The sequence below is a fragment of the Schistocerca nitens genome, chromosome 1 (genome assembly GCF_023898315.1).
Source record: "Schistocerca nitens isolate TAMUIC-IGC-003100 chromosome 1, iqSchNite1.1, whole genome shotgun sequence".
Lineage (NCBI taxonomy): Eukaryota > Metazoa > Arthropoda > Insecta > Orthoptera > Acrididae > Schistocerca > Schistocerca nitens.
The window spans coordinates 614,302,236-614,322,908 of NC_064614.1; the positions used below are offsets into that span (position 1 = coordinate 614,302,236).

Sequence of the window (20,673 nt, forward strand, 5' to 3'; positions counted from 1 at the left end):
TCAGGACTGAAGACCACAACAACAACAACTGTTTGTGTCACTTTTGCATAACCTTTCACTGACTGTATTGTCTGTACTGTGATACACTGTGAAATTTTGAACTTTCGCGTGTACCCCAACGAACTCTTACTGTTATTGTCAATTGCAGGCATAAACTAACTTGTGTTCTTTTAAAATTTCAGAGAATAGTAGGCCTATACTCATTCAAAATAATCATTCTCTAATTTCATCATAGAATTACATGAGAAATACGTAATTTTTGAGAATTTTATGGAGCTTACAAAATTGTAATTTTGTAAGTTAATGGTACGAATGTTTTAGATACATAGCTTATTTCATATCAAATCAGCGATTTTCCTTCACAGTTACAGCCTAAGAAGAAATCAACCCTGAATTTCACTGTATATCAACGCAAATAAATGTGCATTTTTGAGAATTTCCAGAAGCTACCATTGTCCTGTGCATAATCTAATTTGTAGTAAATCTGCATTTGTGATATAGTTACAGTAGCAGGTATTCTAACATATTGTGTTACCAAACTGCCTATTGGCTTCTGTCTCGGGTTCTTCGGCCGACGTTCATCTAATGATTTTTCTGACGTTTCACGAGCACGAGTGGCTGGCATTGTCAAAGCTTCACCCTCCATTGCCGGTGGTGAACTGGAGGATGAAGCTTTGACAATGCCAGCCACTCGTGCTGGCGAAGCGTCAGAAAAATCATTAGATGAACGTCGGCCGAAGAACCCGAGACAGAAGCCAATAGGCAGTTTGTCAACAAGTGGCCACGAAAGCCTTAACAATTTTGTATATTGTGTTACATCTAGTTTTTCCTTAAAGAGGAGTAGCCCTATATATTATCTACATTTATCGTAAATTAACTTTTTTTTGGGTCTGCTAACAACTATAATCAACCTCAAAAAGTTTCACGAAACTAGTAATTTCTACCTCAGGTTTTTCTATTGCTTTGGTAGAAATCTCATTTTGTGTATTTGTTTCAATTCTTATAAGGTATTAGCAACTCTTTTAGCTCAACAAATTAAAAGATAATCTGCAGGCTTAATTTAAAGTTATATGTTCACTGTCATATAATACATTGCACCAGATAAAATGCAGCCCACTGTGAATGCTGTTCTTCACTGGCAGGTGCTACGAGTTGTCGTCTTGGAAGAGCTTGAGTCATGTACCTGTGGTAAGGGTACCAAAGGTATGTCAAGTACTATACTCTGCTGGGGATCCTGTTTCCTCTGCATAGGGTGGAAGGGAACAAGGGAGGACTCAGGCTGTTGTATCGATCCCCCTAACGACAAGTTTGAGGTGCTGTCTTTCACTGAAAGTGGAATTGAGCCAGTGGGATTTGCTTCACCTGTTCTGGGGAAACCTGTTTTGTCCGGTATCAAGAGTACACAGACACAAAAGGGTCGAGAGTGTATTAATTGTTGGCAGTTCAAATAGACAGCAAACGATTCTATCCCTTAGGGAAATGCCAGCAAGGAACAGGAAAGGACACCAGGTACACTCAGTGTATGTGCCTGGGGGACTGATTCAACATGAAGAGGCAATTTCAGCAGTCATTGAGACAATACGGTGCAAACAACTGCAAATTGTGGCAGAGGTCGGAACAAATGATGCCTGTCATCTAGACCCTGTGGTCACACTTGGGTCATCCCAGCAATTGGCAGAGAAGGTAGAGATGACCCACCTGCGCATGGAGCTTCAACAAAGCTCACAATTTGAAGCATTGTCCCCAGAACTAATCCTGGCCTCCTGGTTCTGAGTCGAGTGGAAGGACAGACTTTGACGTTCTGTGATAAGCTAGGCTGTGACTTCCTGGACTTGCGCCATAGGTCCCTCTAAATGGGTCAGGTGTGCACTACACATCAGAGGCTGCTACAATGTGTGTGGGGTGCATACAAGGAATTTTACAGTTAGGTGATTCTCCATCCAATTCAGATAACATAGCTGTAGGAAGCCCAGAAGTATCAGTGTAAGATCGAAAGAAATGCCTCCCAAGCATGAGAGCATTAAAATTGTAATGGTTAACTGCCGAAGCATTGACAATGAAGAGCACATAATATTACACACAGAAAGCTAGTAGAGTACTGAAATTGATAGCAATGAGATTTTTGGGGAAAATTTAGGTGTATATCGAAGGATGGGCAAATGGGAAATGGAAGTGGTGTATTTATTGCAATAGGCAATAAATTCAATTCCACTGTGACATAAATTGAAGCTGCATGTGAGACTGTTTGGGCAAGTCTCATATCAGGGGTGGGCATAAAATGGTAACTGGATCCCTCTATCACCCCTCAGTTCACATGTGCATAAGTTCCCCAGTCATACTGTAATCATCAGTGGAGACTTTAATCATCAAACAACCAATTGAAAAAGTTACAGTTTCGCTAGTTGTGGGAGTCATAAGATATCCTGTGAAACATTACTAAATACCTTCTCTGAAAACTACCTAGAACAGATAGTTATTGGATGTAATGGCAACAAATAGACCTGATCTCTTTGAGGATGTCCACATCAAAATTGGTGTCAACGACCATAACGTGACTGTGGCAGCAATGGTTGCCAAAGAACAAAGGACAACTGAAACTAGCAGAAATATAAATATTCAGTGAACTAGATAAAAGTTCAGTAGCGTCATATCTCAATGAGGAACTAGAAACTTTCAGTACAGGGCAGGAGTATGTAGAGGAGTATGTACAGGAGTATGCACTGGATAGATACATACTCAGTAGAACAGTTCACTACGGGAAGGACTCTCCATGGTATACAGTCACTGTAAAGAAACTTCTAAGGAAACTGAGGCTAATACATGAAAGGTGCACAACAACGCTTAGGGCTACAGATAGAAAGCTGCAGAATAAAGCACGTTGGCTGTCAAGAGATCAATGTGTGAAGCCTTCAATGACTATCATAGCAGAATATTGTTGTATGATCTTTCACAAAAGCCACAGAAATTCTGGTCACATGTAAAGGCTGTTAGTGGCACCAAAGTTAAGTGTCGAGACTTTAGCAAAGCAAAAGCTGAAGTGCTTAACTCAGTTTTCAAATGTTTCTTTACAGAGGAAAACACATGAAAATTGCCCCAATTGAATCCTTCTACCACTGCAAAGATGAGTGAAACCAGTAGTAGAGCCAGTGGTATTGAAAAACAACTGAAATCGTTAAAACTGAACAAAGCTCCAGGGCCCGATGGAAACCGTATAAGATTTTATACAGATTTTATTGCTGAGTTAGTCCCTCTTCTAACTACACTCTATCGAAGAGCCCTGAAACAAAAAAGTGTGTCCAGTTCTTGGGAAAAATCACAGATCAAATATGTCTACAAGAACAGTGGTAGAAGTATGCACAAAACTACTGTCCAATATCCTTGACATAATTTGTTGTACAATTTTAGAATATATTCTGACCTCAAACATAATGAAGTATCTCCAACAAAATGACCTCCTCCATGCCAACCAGCATGGATTTCGAAAAAGTCAATCATGTGAAACCCAGCTCCCACTTTTCTCATATGACATACTGAAATCTTTGGATCAAGATAGTCAGGTAGATGCAGTATTTCTTGTTTTCCAAAAAGCATTCGACTTAGTACCATACCTACGCTTATTGTCAGAAGTTTGATCATATGGGGTATCAAGTGAAACTTGTGACTGGATTGAGGACATTTTGGTAGAGAGGATACAGCATGTTATCTTGGGTGGAGAGTCATTGACAGATGTAGAAGTAACTTCAGGTGTGCCCCATGGAAGTGTGTTGGGACCCTTTCTGTTCATGATGAACCCTTGAAGGTAATACTAATAGTAACCACAAACTTTTTTGCAGATATATTTTGGTTAAATGTCAGCATCAGTCTTAAAGATTGAAATCCTGTATTTTAAAGATTGATTTCAGTCACTGTGTGACTGTCTTCAGTGCATACTATTCGAACCTTCTAGGCCCATATCACAATAACACAACATTTTCTATAAAGGTGTAACATGTACTGTGATAATTACTTCTAACAGGTATCTTCACTTTTACTTCATACAACAGTTTTGAAATTACAGAAGAATGTATCTTGTGACCTTCATAGTTGCCAATTCAACATACAGACGATGCAGATGACGCAGCTATCTATAATGAAGTACTTTCTGACAGAAGATGCATAAATATTCAGTCAGATCTTGATAAGTTTTGAAGTGGTGCAACAACTGGCAACTTGCGTTAATTGTTCAAAAATGTAAAACTGTGCACTTCACCAAAGGAAAAAAAAAAACACAGTATCTTATGACAGTATCAGTGAGACACTGTTGGAATTGGTCAAATCATACAAACACCAGGGCATAACAGTGGTGCAACAACTGGCAACTTGCGTTAATTGTTCAAAAATGTAAAACTGTGCATTTCACCAAAGGAAAAAAAAAACACAGTATCTTATGACAATATCAGTGAGACACTGTTGGAATTGGTCAAATCATACAGACACCAGGGCATAACACTCTGTAGGGATATGAAATGGAATGATCATATAGGCTAAGTCGAGGGTAAAGCAGGTGGTGTACTTCGATTTATTGGTAGCATATTGGGAAAATGCAATCAGTCTACAATGGACATTGGTTATAAATCACTCGTGCAACTTATTCTAGAATATTGCTCAAGTGTGTGAAGCCCATATCAAATAGGACTAACAAGGGATATTTAACGTATGCAGAGAAGGACAGCACGAGTAGTCACAGGTTCGTATGACCCATGGGACAGTTTTACAGTGATGCTGAAGAAACTGAACTGACAGATTCTTGAAGATGGGCATGAACTAACCCAAGAAAGTCTACTAACAAAGTTTCAAGAACCAGCTTTAAATGATGACCCTAGGAATATAGCACAACCCTCTACGTACTGTTCACACAGGGATCAATAGGACAAGATTAGAATAACTACAGTATGCACAGAGGCATTCTATACATGAATAGAACTGGAAGAAACCATAATAACTGGTAAAATGGGAAATTCCTTCTGTTATGCGCTTTGTGGTGGTTTGCAAAGTACAGATGTAGGTGTAAAAGACCAGATAAATTTAATGCAGTAAAGAACTCCATACTTTATAAATTCAATACTGCAACTGACACTAAAAGAATACATAGACTATCAGATGAAGAGCTGTGAAAAGCCTCAGATTCTAATTGGAAATGAATGTAATTTTTTTTGTTTGTTTTAGGGCACAAAAATAACTAGGGTCATAGGCACCCATGTCAGGACCATAGAACACGAAGACAAAAATTGAGTTAAAAAATGACTACACATCAAGCCCAATTGACAGAAGGAAATACAACTAAAAACAGGAACTTGGAGAAATGCCCATAAAATACACCATAGAGAAACAGAGGTCCTGAACTAAAGATTAAATTTCCTTCGCTATATTGCTATGACAGATAAAAATTAAAAGGCGGTCAACAGCTCAAGCATCGTTAGAAAACGGCCATTAACTCAGGCAGAAAACATAAAAGAGAATGTAAGTGGTTAAAGAACGGGCATTCCCACAGCAAATGGTGAACCGTCAAAGGTTATGGACAACGAGCACAAAGTGGTGGGAGGTCACCACTTAACAAATGGCGATGGCTAAAAAGATCAACCTAGGTAAAATGCTCTCTTCATGGTGAGAGGGCTGAGAGAAGGTCGTCCAAGCTTCTGGGAGAAGCTTGATTCCCCAGAGCTTGTTCCCATGACGGAAGGACAAGTGGTGATGCCAAAGTAACACCGCCTACAGACAAATGGCAACACAGAGATCATTGGGAGGAATGGAAGTAGTAGCTGGCCGAGGTACGAGGACTGCAGCCTTGGCAGCAGCATCAGCAGCCTTGTTTCCTGTCAGACCAACATGACCAGGAACCCATATAAACATCACAGTGGCTACATCAAGAGTGAGCAAGTGACAGCCTTCCTGGACCCGTTGCTCTAAGGGATAGACGGTGTACAACACACAGAGGCTCTGAAAGGCAATGAGAGAGTCAGAGCAGATGAAAAGCCTGTGTCGTCACATGTACTGCATGGCCTGCTGTAAATACTGAGCAGTGTTTCGGAAGCAGATACCAAAAATCATCGGTGCCAATGATGAAGGCACACCTGACACCACGATCAGTCTCAGAGTTATCAGTGTACCCAAAGGTACTATCAAAAAGTTCCATGTGAAGGTTGTGAAACTTACGGTGATAGAGCGAGACAGGAGTAGTGTCCTTAGAAAGTGAATGAAGATCAAGTGAACACAGACTGCAACACGAAGCCAAGGTGGTGAAGGATTCACACCCATCGGCAAACTGGCAGTCAGCATGAAGTTAAGCTGCCAAAGCAAGAGCCAAAAGTAAACTCCAAGAGGTAGCGGAGAACAGAAATATGCCCCATACTGAGGATCAGAGGAAACATCGAAGAAGAATGGGTGGCCAGGCATGGCAGATAAACGGAATGCGTATCTGCTGAGGAGAAAGCCACAGCAGTATGATAGCAGTAGTTCAAACTTCTGCATACAGACTCTTAACCAGGCTAGTGTAAAAGGCGCCAGTGGCCAAATGGATGTCACAATGGTGAATAGTATTGAGATGGAGTAAGAAGGATGTAGAGGCATAAATGAAAAACCCATGTAGTCTAGTTTCAAATGGACAAGGGACCTATACAAACAGAGGAGGGTGGTCTGATTCGCTCCCCAGGAAGTACCGCTGAGGACACGGAGGACATTGAGGGACCGCATACAGCAGGCAGCCAGGTAAGACATGTGGGAGGACCAAGAACGTTTCTTATCGAGCATGAGTCCCAGGAATTTCATAGTTTCACTGAACAGAAAAGCAACAGACCCAAGATGTAAAGATGGTGGAAGAAACCAATTGCTCCACCAGAAATTGGTAGAAACTATTCTGTCAGTGGAAAAATGAAAGCCACTGTCAATGCTCTTTGAGTAAAGGTGACAGATACTGCTGGAGACGCTGCTCAAGAAGACAAGTTCGTGGTGAACTGCAATAGACCGGAAAATCGTCAACAAAAAGGGAGCCGGAGATGACCGGCGGCAGACAGGCCATTATAGGGGTAATGGTGATAGCAAAGAGGACAACACACAGGACAGAACCCTGAGGCACACCATTTTCCTGGATAAAGGTGTCCGACAAGGCAGAACCTACACATACCTTGAAAACTCAGTCTTTTAAATAATTCCTGAAGGGAATGGGACATACGGCCATGGCAGCCCCAAGTGTAGAGTGTATGAAGGATATCAGTCTTCAAGCAGGAGTCATAGGCTTTCTCCAAATCGAAAAATATGGCCAAAGTTCCACAGAAATCCATTCATGACATAAGTTGACAAAGTGAGGAGATGGTCAACTGCAGGACGGCATGCTCAAAATCCATACCGTACAGCGGTTAGTAAATTGTAAGACTCGAGCCACCATACCAGCCGGGCAGGAATCATACGTTCCATCACTTTGCAAACACAGCTAGTGAGAGAAATGGGGTGGTGACTAAAATGAAGGTGTTTGTACTTACCAGGCTTAGGTATGGGTATGAAAGTGGCTTCATGCCAGTGTCTGGGAAACATGCTTTCTGCCCATATGCAATTGTACATACGAAGGAGAAAGTGCTTGTCCACAAGAAATAGGTTCTGCAACATCTGAATGTGAACATCATCCAGCCCTGAGGCAGAGAATCGGGATGAAGTGAGAGCATGATCTAGCTCCCTCAGAGTAAACGCGACATTGTAGCACTCACAATTCTGAGAAGAGAAGGGTATCGCTCGAGCCTCCTCCACTCGTTTCTGATGGAGAAAGGCAGGATAATAGTGGGTGGAACTCAAATTCTCTGCAAAACAGTGGCCCAAGGTGTTGGAGACAGCAACAGAGCCCACTATGACATCATCTGTTACTGTCAAGCCAGAAACTGGGGAATGGATCTTGGTCCCAGAGAGCTGTCAGAGGTTAGCCCATTTGACGGACGAGGGAGTGAAACTGTTAAAAGAACTAGTGAAGGAAATGCAGTTAGTGATCTGCTAACCCTAAGAATGAATGCAGCTTGCCACTGTAGGATTACGGATAAAAGCATGGAGAACTCATCACCGTGTGCAAAATGCATGGCGGCACGCGTCAGGCCACCAAGGGACCAGGACACAGCACAGTGAAGAGAAAGTGTGAGGACTGGAATGTTCTGCGGCAGTTAGGATAACGTTTGTACGATATTCTGCCTGGTCATCACAACTGAGGAAATGTTGTTCATTGAAGGTCACCAGGGAGGAGTGAAGCCTCCAGTCAGCTTTAGAGAGCTGTCATTTGGGTGTGCATGTAGGTGGATAGGAGTCAGCAAATGGATAGCACACAGGAAATGGTCACTCGAGTACTTAAGAGAATGGGCCACTCGAGATGACTGGCAAGCAGGGCAGTACAGAAGGAGAGGTCAAAAAGGAATAGGTGTGCTTGGAGTCTGAAAGGAAAGTGAGTGCTCCCGTGTTAAGGCAGATGCGGTTAAATCAATTGAGGTCAGCCAAGAGGGCAGCTCATGGACAGGTTCTGGGAGAACCACAAAGAGGATGGTGCACATTAGTCACTGAATAGCAAAATGGGGTGAGGGAGCTGCCCAATAAGCTGGAGGTAGTCTGCCCTGGTGACAATGAATTATGGAGGGATGTAAAAAGTACAAAGGGAAAAGGTCGGGTGAGGAAGCAAAATGCAGCTGCAAGAGCTTGAAGCTTGGTAGTCAGGGAGATGGGTTGACTATGATCATCATCCTGGATAAGCAGCACAACTCCCCCATGAGATGGAATGCTGTTATCAGAGGGAGTGGGCAGAAGGTCAAAGCAGATCGGGAGGAAATGCGAGCGCTCAAAGCAGTCTTGAGGATGCAATTTTGTTTCCTGGAGCCAGAGAACAAGTGGTTGCTGCTACCCCAAGAGTGGCTGTAAGTCATCTTTGTTGGATTGAAGGCCATGAACATTCCATTGGAGGAGAGTCATGTTGCGGAAAGGGGAGCAGTGAAAAAACGAAGGCGTGCCACCTCAGCGGCTGCCGAGTGCCAGCCTTCAAATACTCACTGCTGCAGGGTACAGAGGCTGGAGGATCCTGCTCCATGCAATCTACAGAGGCGTTGGAATTCTCCTTCTGTCGTTCTATGGAGTCCAGGGCAGAAAAACGGCTAGTGGTGCGCACTGGCGACATGGTGGTCAGCCGGGAAAAGGTATCACATGGTGACACCATTGAAGAGGATCTCCAAGTCGGCGAAGGAGAAGACCGTTCGCCTTTTCTTGATTTCTTGGAGCCTTCCCATTTGGCAGAGGCAGATTCAGATCTTTGTTGGCTGTAGGGACGTAAGAAGTCTTTGTGGGAGTACACCTTTTCTACTTTCCAGCCTGCCAGTTGTGTAGCAGGTGACTTTGCCCCTTGAGGCGAAAGTTTGGTGACTTGTTGCAAAGCTAGAAGAGGAGATGGGGATGTTACCATGACACTGGGTGATTTTATAACCACAGTGCTGTGTTTGAGGTCGCATGTCTGCATGGCCATGTCATTTGTGGAGTGGGATGTAGCAAGCACAGTACTGTAAGTGTCAGATGGTAGACCACAGGGTTTCCGACTAGCCGACAACTTGCGAACAACTGGGTAAGGCACTTTTTCCTTCACCCGTATCTCTTGGACGCCTCACTCATCAAGATACATGGGACAATCTCGAGAGGAGGTGCCTCGGTCGCCACTGCAATTGATACAGGAGGGAGGAGGAGGCAGACAATTGCCCTCCTGAGCATGTCTACCACAGGATGCATTTGGTGCCTTGGATGGGGGGGGGGGGGGGGTCGACAGGATGTTTCAGTGTGGCTGTAACAACCTGCTTTGATCTCTAATGGAAGCACCATTCTATCAAAAGTGAGAAAAAGAGTGTGTGTGGGTACTAAGGATGCATCCACCTTTCTCATCACCTGATGGACTGCAATGGCACCCTGATCAGAGAGGTACGTTTGGATTTCTGCCTCGCTTAGACCATCAAGTACCCTAGTGTAAATAACACCATAAGAAGAATTCAGCATTTGATGGGCCTCAACATGAACAGGATAGCCTTGGAGGAGCGAAGCTGCTAGCAGTTCTGTTTGAGAATCAGAAGTAGTCTCCAAAAGCAACGTACCATCGTATTAACGGTAGCAGGATTTCACAGGGCCAGCAACTGCATCAACACCTTTCTGAATAATAAATGGATTTACTGTAGCAAAGGACTGACTGCCTTGTATGTGAAACCACAAGCAACCATGTTCAGCTGGGAGGGTCTCTGAATCGTTAGCCTCATTCCGCTTATGTTTAGTAGACATTGACTCTGTTGGTGATTGGTTCACATTGCCCAAGGGAGAGGAAAAAGAATAGCAAGACGACAGACATGTAGCACGGAAGGGAAAAAATGCTGCAAAGGCTGGGGGCCCCTGGTAGCCAAGCACAAACCTGCCAAAGACCAGTGAGCCCCTGGGGGAGGGGGCAGTGAGGGGAGGGCGGGGGGAGAGGTGTTGTTACATCACGTTATGTCATTTGAAAGAAAAATGTAATACATAATCTTAGAGTCTAATAAGATTGCTGGTGGGTCACCATAATATCTTTCTTGTCAAAGGTGAGTAAAAAAAATTCGCTTCTCAAGGCACTCAATTATCACACAGTTAAATAATAACAGCTACATAATCATTTAATTAATAATACTGATATTAATGTATTTGTAAAATTAAGGTATAATTAAGTCAATTAGTGAAATGTCTTTTGGGCATGTATTATTGTTGTGTATGTTAAAATATTTTCACAGTTAATGTGGGAAAGCCAAATGTGAAATTAAATATAAGTGAATAATTCTAATACTGTATTAAACTGACTGTCACTAAACAAAAGATAATGATTTGTTGCCTTACGAGGTTTTTGACCTACCACATCTTAGGGGGTCATTCCATGTCAAGTCACCCAGGCCTTGACACCAACCGTGTCAGATTTTGATGAAACTTGGTACAATTACTTCTTTTATCATCCTGAAAGCACTTGTAAAATTTTTTTGCTCTATCTCTTATAGTTTTTTTTTTATAAATGTTTAAAGTTTTTAGATTTGGCGTTGTTTCAGCAGTCGGAAATTGTAACTTAAACGTGTCCTCACAACTAAAAAAAGTTGTATATTAAAGAATACTCAAGATATCAGTATGAAATTTTGGAATAAGTTTGTGTATTATATCTAAATATTAAAAAACAAATTACCATAAAGATATATTAAAATCTTCTACATGAAAAAAAAATTTACAAGGATTTTTTTTTTTAGCTAACGGATGTTTAGTTTCACAAAAACTGCAATATCTAGAGCCTCAGACCTGATGGAAAGCTCAAATTTGTTTTAAAATACTCTTAATTGTATAGGCTATTAGATAAAAGAAAAATTATGTTGGCTTTTTAACCTGTTTAATAGTTATCTAATTTTTAAAATAATATTAATTATATTTTAAAAATAAAAAGTACCAGTTGACTTAGACACCGAAAATAAGTTTTTTGTCTTCTTGGAGTAACAATGTAAGCTTGGATTTTGTTATGTTACTCCTGTGTTTTGAAGTAAAAAATTATTACAGTGTTAAATAGTGCTTGGATAGTATTTTATTAAGTTTATTCAAACTTTCAGTAAGTACTGTTACTTAGTTTACGGACATTCTTTTCCAATATCCTATAAAAGTAACCAGAACAGTAATCAGACCAAAAGTGAAATCAGTATGTCAGATATTCAAACCTGTAGCGTAGGGTTATTTAAAATATCTGACTGTTTCCAAACAACCTACACACCTTCAAAAAAGTTACAACTGGTATTTGAATTGAGGGAGGAAGAAAAAGATTTGATCCACTTACGATCTGGAATTAATCTGTGTGAATTTAAGAATATATGTTCACACCACAGCTACTACTTTTTAAATGTTTTTGAAAAGTATCAAACAACATGTGTAGACCCACTAAAAAACACAAAAAGCCCATCAAAAAATCGTTGAGAAGTGTAGGCTGGATCTTTCTTAACAATTACTGACAAAAAATATTAGCATAAAACCTGGACAAAAGCTTTGCTCAACATGCCGTAACTTTTGTGAGGAAAAATTAAGAGTTGAAGTCAATGAAAGTGAAACAGATGATGAAGTCATGGTTGAATTAGAATCATTGGAATCCAGAAATGAATACCTCGTACAAACAAACATTGCTCTTGATAATTTAAGTTTAAGACCGATAAAGCTTCATGGCTTGTCAGAACAAAGTAAAGGGTCTTATTTTAAAAGGAAGGTTAGCAGTATTGAAAAGACTGCAAAAAAGGCAGTTTCAAAAGCATTAAAATATGATGCACCAAGTTCTGATGATGACGAAGAAGATACAAGTGTGGTTGAGAAAGCAAAGGATTTTGATGTAATGGTTTCTCTTATGAAAGAGAAGATTTCATCTGTTGGGAGGTCTAGAAAAAAAATCCAGATTCTGACCTTGGCTACAGATTCCTGGAGTCGAAATAAAGTGATGAAAGAATTTAATGTAAGTGAGAACATGGTGCGACAAGCTAGAAAGCTAAAATCTGAAAAGGGTATTTTGGAAACTCCTGGTCCAAAAAAAGGTAAAACTCTTTCTGAAAATACAGTAAGACTTGTAACAGATTTTTATGAAAAGGCTGAAAGTTCCAGAGTGCTACCTGGAACAAAAGACAAAGTAAGTGTTCAAAAAAATGTGTACATGCAAAAAAAGACTCATTTTGTGTAACTTGAGAGGACTCTATTATTCTTTCAAATGGGAGAATCCCGAGGTAGAAGTAGGATTTTCAAAATTTTGTTTCTTGAGACCTAAATGGTGTACCCTTGCTGGTGCTGCAGGCACACACACTGTATGTGTATGCAGTATCCACCAGAATGTTAAACTATTACTGGATGCTGTGAAAATTGAAGAATGTTATAAAGACCTAATTAAGATGCTTGTGTGCAACACGGAAAACCAAAACTGCATGCTACATCACAGAGACAGCTGTCCTGCAAATACTGCACTAACTGAGTACTTAACTGAAAAACTAAGTGAAGATTATGATTTAGAAGAAGAAATTGTAATCAGTCAGTGGGTTAACACAGACAGGGCAGAAATGATCAAACAGTCTATCAGTGCTGAAGACTGCATTTCTTTATTGGTTAGGTCATTGGAAAAGCTCACCCCGCACTCGTTTATAGCAAAATCCCAATCAGCAGCCTTTAAAAGATTGAAAGAAGACCCACCACCCAAACCAACAATTATTGTGATGGATTTCAGTGAAAATTATTCCTTTGTTTTACAAAATGAGATCCAAAGTTGGAGTTTTTCTAAGAAATGAGGAAAACAATGTTTTTGTTTCCAACCACTGTTTTATTAGTGATGACCAAGAACATGACACTGGTTTTGTTAACTTTGTACAAAAAGAAATTACAAAGTGGCTGTCATTACATCATACTGACATTGACTCAGTTCAATACTTTACAGATGGTTTTTTCTGGGCAGTACAAAAATAGAAACAGTTTTAAAAATTTGACTGAACACTTGAGAGACTTTAATTTGAAGACCCAACACTCTTTCTTTGCAACAAGTCATGGGAAGTCAATTTGTGATGGCCTAGGAGGAACTATTAAAAGAATTTTAAGGAAAGCCAGTCTACAGCTTTCAGACGAAGAACAAATAATGACAGCAATCGATGTGTACAAGTTTTGTGAAAAAAATATTGAATACATTCATTTTCACTTTATTGATAAAAAAGAAGCTGATTTGCTACGGTTAAAACTAGAAAAACGTTTTTCAGCAACCCGAACCATTCCTGGAACAAGAAGTTTTCATAACTTCAAACCACTTCCAACAAACAATCTTGAAATTAGAAGGGCTACAAATAGTGTAAAACCCTCCTTAGTCTTTTCTTTCCATTCTTCTTCTGATTGGGTTCGTGTTGAACCATCCATAAGTAGCTATGTGGCTGCAAATTATGATGGTAACTGGTACTTTGGACTGGTAAAAACAATATTCAATGATGGAGAAGATGCAGAAATTCTATTTCTACATCCTTCAGGACCAGCTGCATCATTTTACTGGCCTGAAAGAGAAGATTCTTGCATAGTGCCTTTGGAGCACATAGTTGTGTAGTAGACGCACCTCAATCAAGCGGCACTGGAAGAATGTAATACTTCAAAAAAGACTGTATCAAAAGAACTGAAAGCTCTTGGAGGAAGTGGAAAAACAGTTTGAATCAGCATTAATGTTTATTAAAAAGACAAAATTACTCAAAAAATTCAATGTTTCAAGCAATTAGTTGGGTTATACATAAGTGTCGTAAGTACACTATCTTTGTACATAATTCTAATGTAATCTACTATAATTCATAAACATGTTAAAAAGCAATCATTATTTTTATCTTTGTACATAATTCTAATGTAATCTACTATAATTCATAAACATGTTAAAAATCAATCATTATTTTTGTTTTATCAAGTAGCCTATATGTTTAAGAGTAAATTAAAACAAATTTGAGCATTCTATCAGGTCTGAGTCTCTAGATACTGCAATTCTTATAAAACAAAACATCCGTTAAAATAAAAATACTTTTTTTTCATAGAAAATATTAATATATTTTAATAGTATCATTCTTATGTTCAAATATGTATAATAAATAAACTTGCTACAAAAATTAATGATGTTATCTAAAAGAGTTTTTAAGATAAGCAATTTTAAAGTTTTGAATACAAATTAAATTTACCATTTCCGAAGGTTCGGAAAACGCAAAACATAAAAACTTTAAAAATTTATATAAAAAAAACTATAAGAGATACAGAAAAAAAATTGCAGGTGTTGTCAGGATGGTATTAGAACCATTTGAGCCAAATTTCATGAAAATCTAAGGAGGTGGGTGTAAAATTTATTTTTTATTGGGTGACTTGATATGGAATGACCCAGTAGCAAGTCCAATGCCCTACAGACTATGCACTAGGTGCTGCACTTACCAGTAAAATAAAATATATTTTAATAAGTTCCCATTGGAACACCATCATGAAATTTGGCACACACATTAACAAATACACTATCGCACATTTTTAAACAAAAAATTAATTCCATTTTTAAAATATTAAAAATAATTTAATCTGGAAAAATTCAGCTTGTTATGAATATTACAAATTAGCAAATACACCTAAATCTTATAAGAAACTGTAATAAAATGGTACAAATTTTAGGGCTGCAAGTCAAATAGATTTTGAGATACGGTGATTTTAAAGTTTAAATATTTTGGAGGGTTTAAAAATCAACAGCTCAAATAAGAAAGATAAAAAAAATTAATTTGGGATTTTTCCTGCAAATTACAGCTACTATAAATGTACAAAAAGTTATCCAACTCTGAGATACCAAGAACCAGACCCCTGGTTGATTTCACATGGACTGACCCTTTCAAGAATGAAATGATTTGATATTTTAACAATTTTAATAATTTTTCTGGGGTAACCATTTCAAAAATTGGGATAAATTTAAATAGGAATATGTTGAACTGTATAAAACCACCTGACTCATTATAAACTTTGCAACAGTCTACATTTATTAAACTGCTTGGTTCTACTATGAAACTTCCTGGAAGATCACAACCATGTGCCGCACCGAGACTCGAACTTGGGACCTCTGCTTTTTGTGGGCAAGTTCTCTACCAACTGAGCTACCCAAGCACGACTCACAACCTGTCCTCACAGCCTTACTTCCGCCAGTACCTTGTCTCCTACCTTCCAAATTTCACAGAAGCTTTACTGCGAAACTTGCGGAACTAGCACTCCTGTTGCTACACCATGGGGGATGTTTCCGGAATGAAGTTTTCAATCTGCTGCAGTGTAAAACTTCATTCTGCTTGGTTCTGTGTGTTTTTTTCCCATTGGTGTAACACAATGACACTATCTCTGCTTGTCATTCTGAGAGAAAATGTGTGTCCTGAATATTGTGCACTGCTTTGTGTACTGGCTTTGTTCCACAAGACATATTATTGCTGTAAAGGAAGTCTGTTGTCAGAATTTTATCATATTTTGCCTCACCAATCACGACAGCACCCACCTTTTAACTGCCAGTGATTCCACACAGGGGTTTTAATCAAAGGCAGGATAGTCCTTTTTGTTTCAAATTTCACACTGGTTAACCTAACCTATAGCACTTCCAATATTTCATAAATCAAATGGTTATCAGTTTTATTTTTGAAATAAAACTGTTTGCCAATACATACCTTCAAGAGGCAAAATATTTAGTGCCACTGTTACACATGAAAGTAACTGACACTATCCTGACCTAATAAAGAGCTTCATTGCCCCTCATTCTCAAAACAAGTGGGTCCCTCTCGTCATAGGGTGTGAGTATCCTGCTCTTACTATTTAACCTTCCACAACCTAACCCTTTCTCCTCCCCAAGGAAGGAACTAATAGTGCTGAGAACTACGAAGCAAATCTATCTCACTATTTTACAGCTTCTACTAAGAAATTTTTCTTTTAAGGTGAAAATGCCATTTAGCCTATGGTTAATAATGTACAACATGACAAAGGATTGTATTGTTTCTTCAAACATTACATGTACCAGACTTTCTAAGATTGCAGTGTGCTCAGTTCTCATTGATATCTTTCAGGGAGTCTAACCTATTCAAACAATTTAGTTCTTTCATTGAAAAATACGTGTAAATTATTCTTTTAGTGGTTTTCAAGCCATCTGTATAAACAGATGCAGCATAGCATCATTCAGTTAGGCAGAAACCAAGAGTTCTTCAATATCTGCATTGGTACCCCTGTCAACTATGTTGTGATGTCAAGGAGGCAGATGGGGCAAGAAGACATTATTTGCAAGCAATTTTAAGTTTCTTCATAAGCCAAATGTTTATAAATGAGTGCTACATCAAACTCCAGTATCATTGGACAAAACTCAGTATTAGATTCTGAAACTCTCGTCTAAAGGCACGGTTCATAAATTGGAATTCACTGCAGGCAATGTCCTTACGTCTTAAACCGAATGCCATCTCACTGCAATCGCAAAGAGCATGCGCAGGGACAAATGCAAAAAGATGTATACCAGCATATATGAAAGAGAACCAAGCAACAGAATGTTATACAACAAATTAAAGCTGGCATCTGATTATATGAAGGGGATGAAAGTGTCAGAATTAAGAAAGGAGACTGAACAAGGTGACGCGCACACTGGACTCGCATTCGGGAAGAAATGGTTCTAACCTGCGTTTGGCCATCCTGATTTATCTTTTTCATGATTTCCCTATATCGCTTCAGGCAAATGCCAAGATGGTTCCCTCCCTTTTCCTCCCGACTGATGACCCTCGCTGTTAAGTCCCCTCACCCAAATCAACCAGCCAACCTAAGAAAGGAGTTACACAAGGGAACTCCATTTCACCAAAACTATTTTCTGCAGCTTTGGAAGAGATTTTCAATCAGTGAAATGGGATGTGGTAGGAATTCACATACATGGATCTTATATGAACCATCTTCAATTTGCAGATGACCCCTTTTTTTTCAGATCCAGAAGACATTCAGCAAAGGATGGAAGAACTGAAGAAAGCAAATATGGCATCAGGCCTTAATATCAACTACAGGATGACAAAAATATTAAACAAACTGTATGCCAATAGCAGAATAGCAACAGTTAATCATGTAGTTATCGAAAAAGTTGACAAATCTGTATACTGCACTTAAGGCAGTTGAAAGCGCGCACACACGCACGTACACACAAGCATGTGAATAAATATGGTTTGAAGTTTATTTGGGAAATTCTGCGTAGTATTCAAAAGCACAGGTAAATTTTGAATGTAAGGAAGCCTACAACCAGTGTATACTGACAGTATCAACTTATAAACTGAAGCAAATGTGCTCAAACATTTCAAAAATTGAGGGCTGCCCACTGAGCAATGGAAATAATATAAGCAGGTTGAGCATAACAAGAAGGGACAAAAACCAAACAGAAAACGATAGGAGACAATACAGAAATTGAGTATGTGACAGTGACTATTTAAACAAACTGAAATGGAAGTGAGCTGCCAATACAGCAATATTACAGGATGGGATAAGGACTAAGGAGCTTCTGTGTTGGTATCTTTTTGATAAGGAAAAATTTTAGAGGACAACCAAATGGAAAACAGACTGACATGCAGGGGAAAAAAGCAAAATGTTGAAGACCTTAATGTATGAAGAACTCTGGAAGATCCGTATATTTATCTGGCAGTGATAACTTAAGGCTAATAACAATAAATTATGATGTCAGAAGCCAATTAAAAGCACATGTAGCTGTTAATACATGTATATGTGCACCACACTGCACTAAAAAGCAGTCCGAAGTTCTAGGACCAATCCTCCTAAAGAAGAAGACTAGCTTTATTATTTGGGTGGCAAAATAACTGATGATGGCAGAAGTAGAGAGGATATAAAATAAAGATTGGCAACGGCAAGAAAACCATTTCTGAAGAAGAGAAATTTAACATCAAATATGTTAATTGCTTCCCCACATTTATGTGTGAAATGTTACATACAAGACTACCTTACATTTTTCAATATGGTGCAGTTATAAACATTGCACTTCACCACTGGTCAATTTGTTACCACAAACACATTTTCTGCTTTCACATTTGTTGGCTTTGCCAATTCACAACGAAACTGTCACTTTCTAGCCTAACCTAAATCTCGGGCTGTGCTACAGACCAGTCTGTCACATCATCCAAGATTCAAGGGGAGGGGGTTAGTCCAATGCATTACTTTAGCCCATTTCTGTGTTTCATGCTGGAGGTGTGGCAAAAGTAAACAATACTAGTCATCTGAGACAAGCTTAGCATCTGATATACTTTTGATAGTCACTTTGTCAACTATGTAAATGGACATATAAGCATATGGCAGTACTTTGAGTGTGAGATGAAATATGACGTGCAAATTCAGAGTGACAGGGTCAAAAAGAAATAGAAATAACGCTGACTATCAAGTCAGTTTTCTAATTGTTTAAGGTCTAAAACAAATGATACCTGGAATAATAACTTTGTTAATTATGCAAACAGATTTTCTAAATAAATGTACAAGCGATCTTCAAAGTTTGAGATTTCTGTAACAAAGTAACAGCACAACCCTGTAATAGGCTTCCTTCATACTTTGTGTGTTACTGCCTCTTGCGTTAAAAGCATCTACCATCTTATCACTGATGATTGGCACTTGTCGGCAGAAGAAAAATAAACCATATAAAAATGATCTCTGCTTCCAACCCCACTGATGCTGCAAGTTCGTTATTTACTCAGCTAGGTCTTCATCATGCTGATCAGTTCCATGTAGGGGCCATCAGGTCGAAAAAACATTAAACGGTGAGAGTAATTTGCAAAATCACTTGCAATCGAGAGTTTATTAAAAGTCAATGAGAAAAAGACTTCTTCATCATTATGATTCAACATGTGGCGAACGAAGTTACAAGTGATGCCAGCAGCAACAAAGTTCTCACAAGGCTGAAAACGACGAACACAATAATATGCCCATTACAACAGAACTGCGGTCACGTAAAACATGACAATCGCTAATGTATTAACAAAATATCATAATGTAACACTCACTTTAAGCACGAAAACAGCACAATCAATCTGAGGCACGCATGGAAAAACATTAATTGCTACAAGTTCTCAAGGCACTTGCTACTCACATTTGCCCTCCGCTGCATCAATGCTAACGTCGCCATTTTTTAAACTCAAGATGTTGTTAAAATGATTTGTCAGATACAATTACGCCAATCACTGCAACAACAACATACAACTACTTTCCTAATCCTGGCAACGATAACAACAACCTAAGGTCTTTGACAATAGCGAAATCAAAGTTAAGGCCCGTCCACACGCAACGATGTGTCTGCGCAAATGTCTGCGCACATCACATCTGCGCAGACAGATCGTTGCGTGTGGACAGAAGATTTGCACCAACCAGAGGTGTGTGCAAACCTTGAAGTTGGAGTTGGAGGTTTGAGCGAAACCTCTCAAATCTGTGGGTTCAAACCACATCTGCGCAGACAAGTTGGATCGTGTGGACAGGAGATCGCCGCAAATCTGGCGCGAAACAGCTGTTTGCTCAGTCTAGTGTTTGTATTTGTGCGCACAGGGCATTAAAATGGCTGATACTCGTCAGTGTTCTCGAGAGTTTGTTAGTGAATTCATTGAAATATATAGAAACCACCCATGTTTGTGGAAGATTAAAAGTAAAGAATATAGTGACCGAGACAAAAAAAGACAGCACCATACAATGCTCTAATTGAAAAATTGCGGGCTGTTGACGCCTCGGCAAACAGAGAAACAGTAATAAAAAAAATTCGTTGCGAACTGTTTACTGAAAAGAGTTATCCAATGTTCAGAAATCTAGAAGATCTTGTGTAGGAGTAGACCCAAGTATACCAGCCAACGTTATGGTATTTTGATCTGCTTGGCTTTCTTAAGGTACGCCCTGCAAATCTCGCAGTAAATTTATGTGAGAAAACTGCTTTCGGTTTAGCAGCCACTGTCTACACCATTTTGACCGCTTTTTCTGTTTCCTGCGGTTGGTCTGAATGTTTTTTGCAACACAAATTGTGAACACAGAGTACAACAGAACTTCCTCCATTTCTATATTTCAGAATAACTGAATTAAATTTTTGACGTTTACGGGGTGCGTAGTCGCTTGCCACTG

The 20,673-nt window shown here is 39.3% G+C and overlaps 1 protein-coding gene across 1 annotated transcript in view; it reads right to left on the reverse strand.

Annotated features, from left to right (window-relative positions):
- The window catches only part of LOC126257026 (splicing factor 3B subunit 6), a 31,657-nt gene extending 11,842 nt beyond the window's left edge, over positions 1–19,815 (reverse strand). The window contains exon 1 of the mRNA XM_049955529.1: positions 19,664–19,815. Within this exon, the coding sequence (XP_049811486.1) occupies positions 19,664–19,699 (36 nt within the window). The 5' untranslated portion in view covers positions 19,700–19,815. The remainder of the gene's footprint in view (positions 1–19,663) is intronic.
- Between the last annotated feature and the right edge of the window lie 858 nt (positions 19,816–20,673).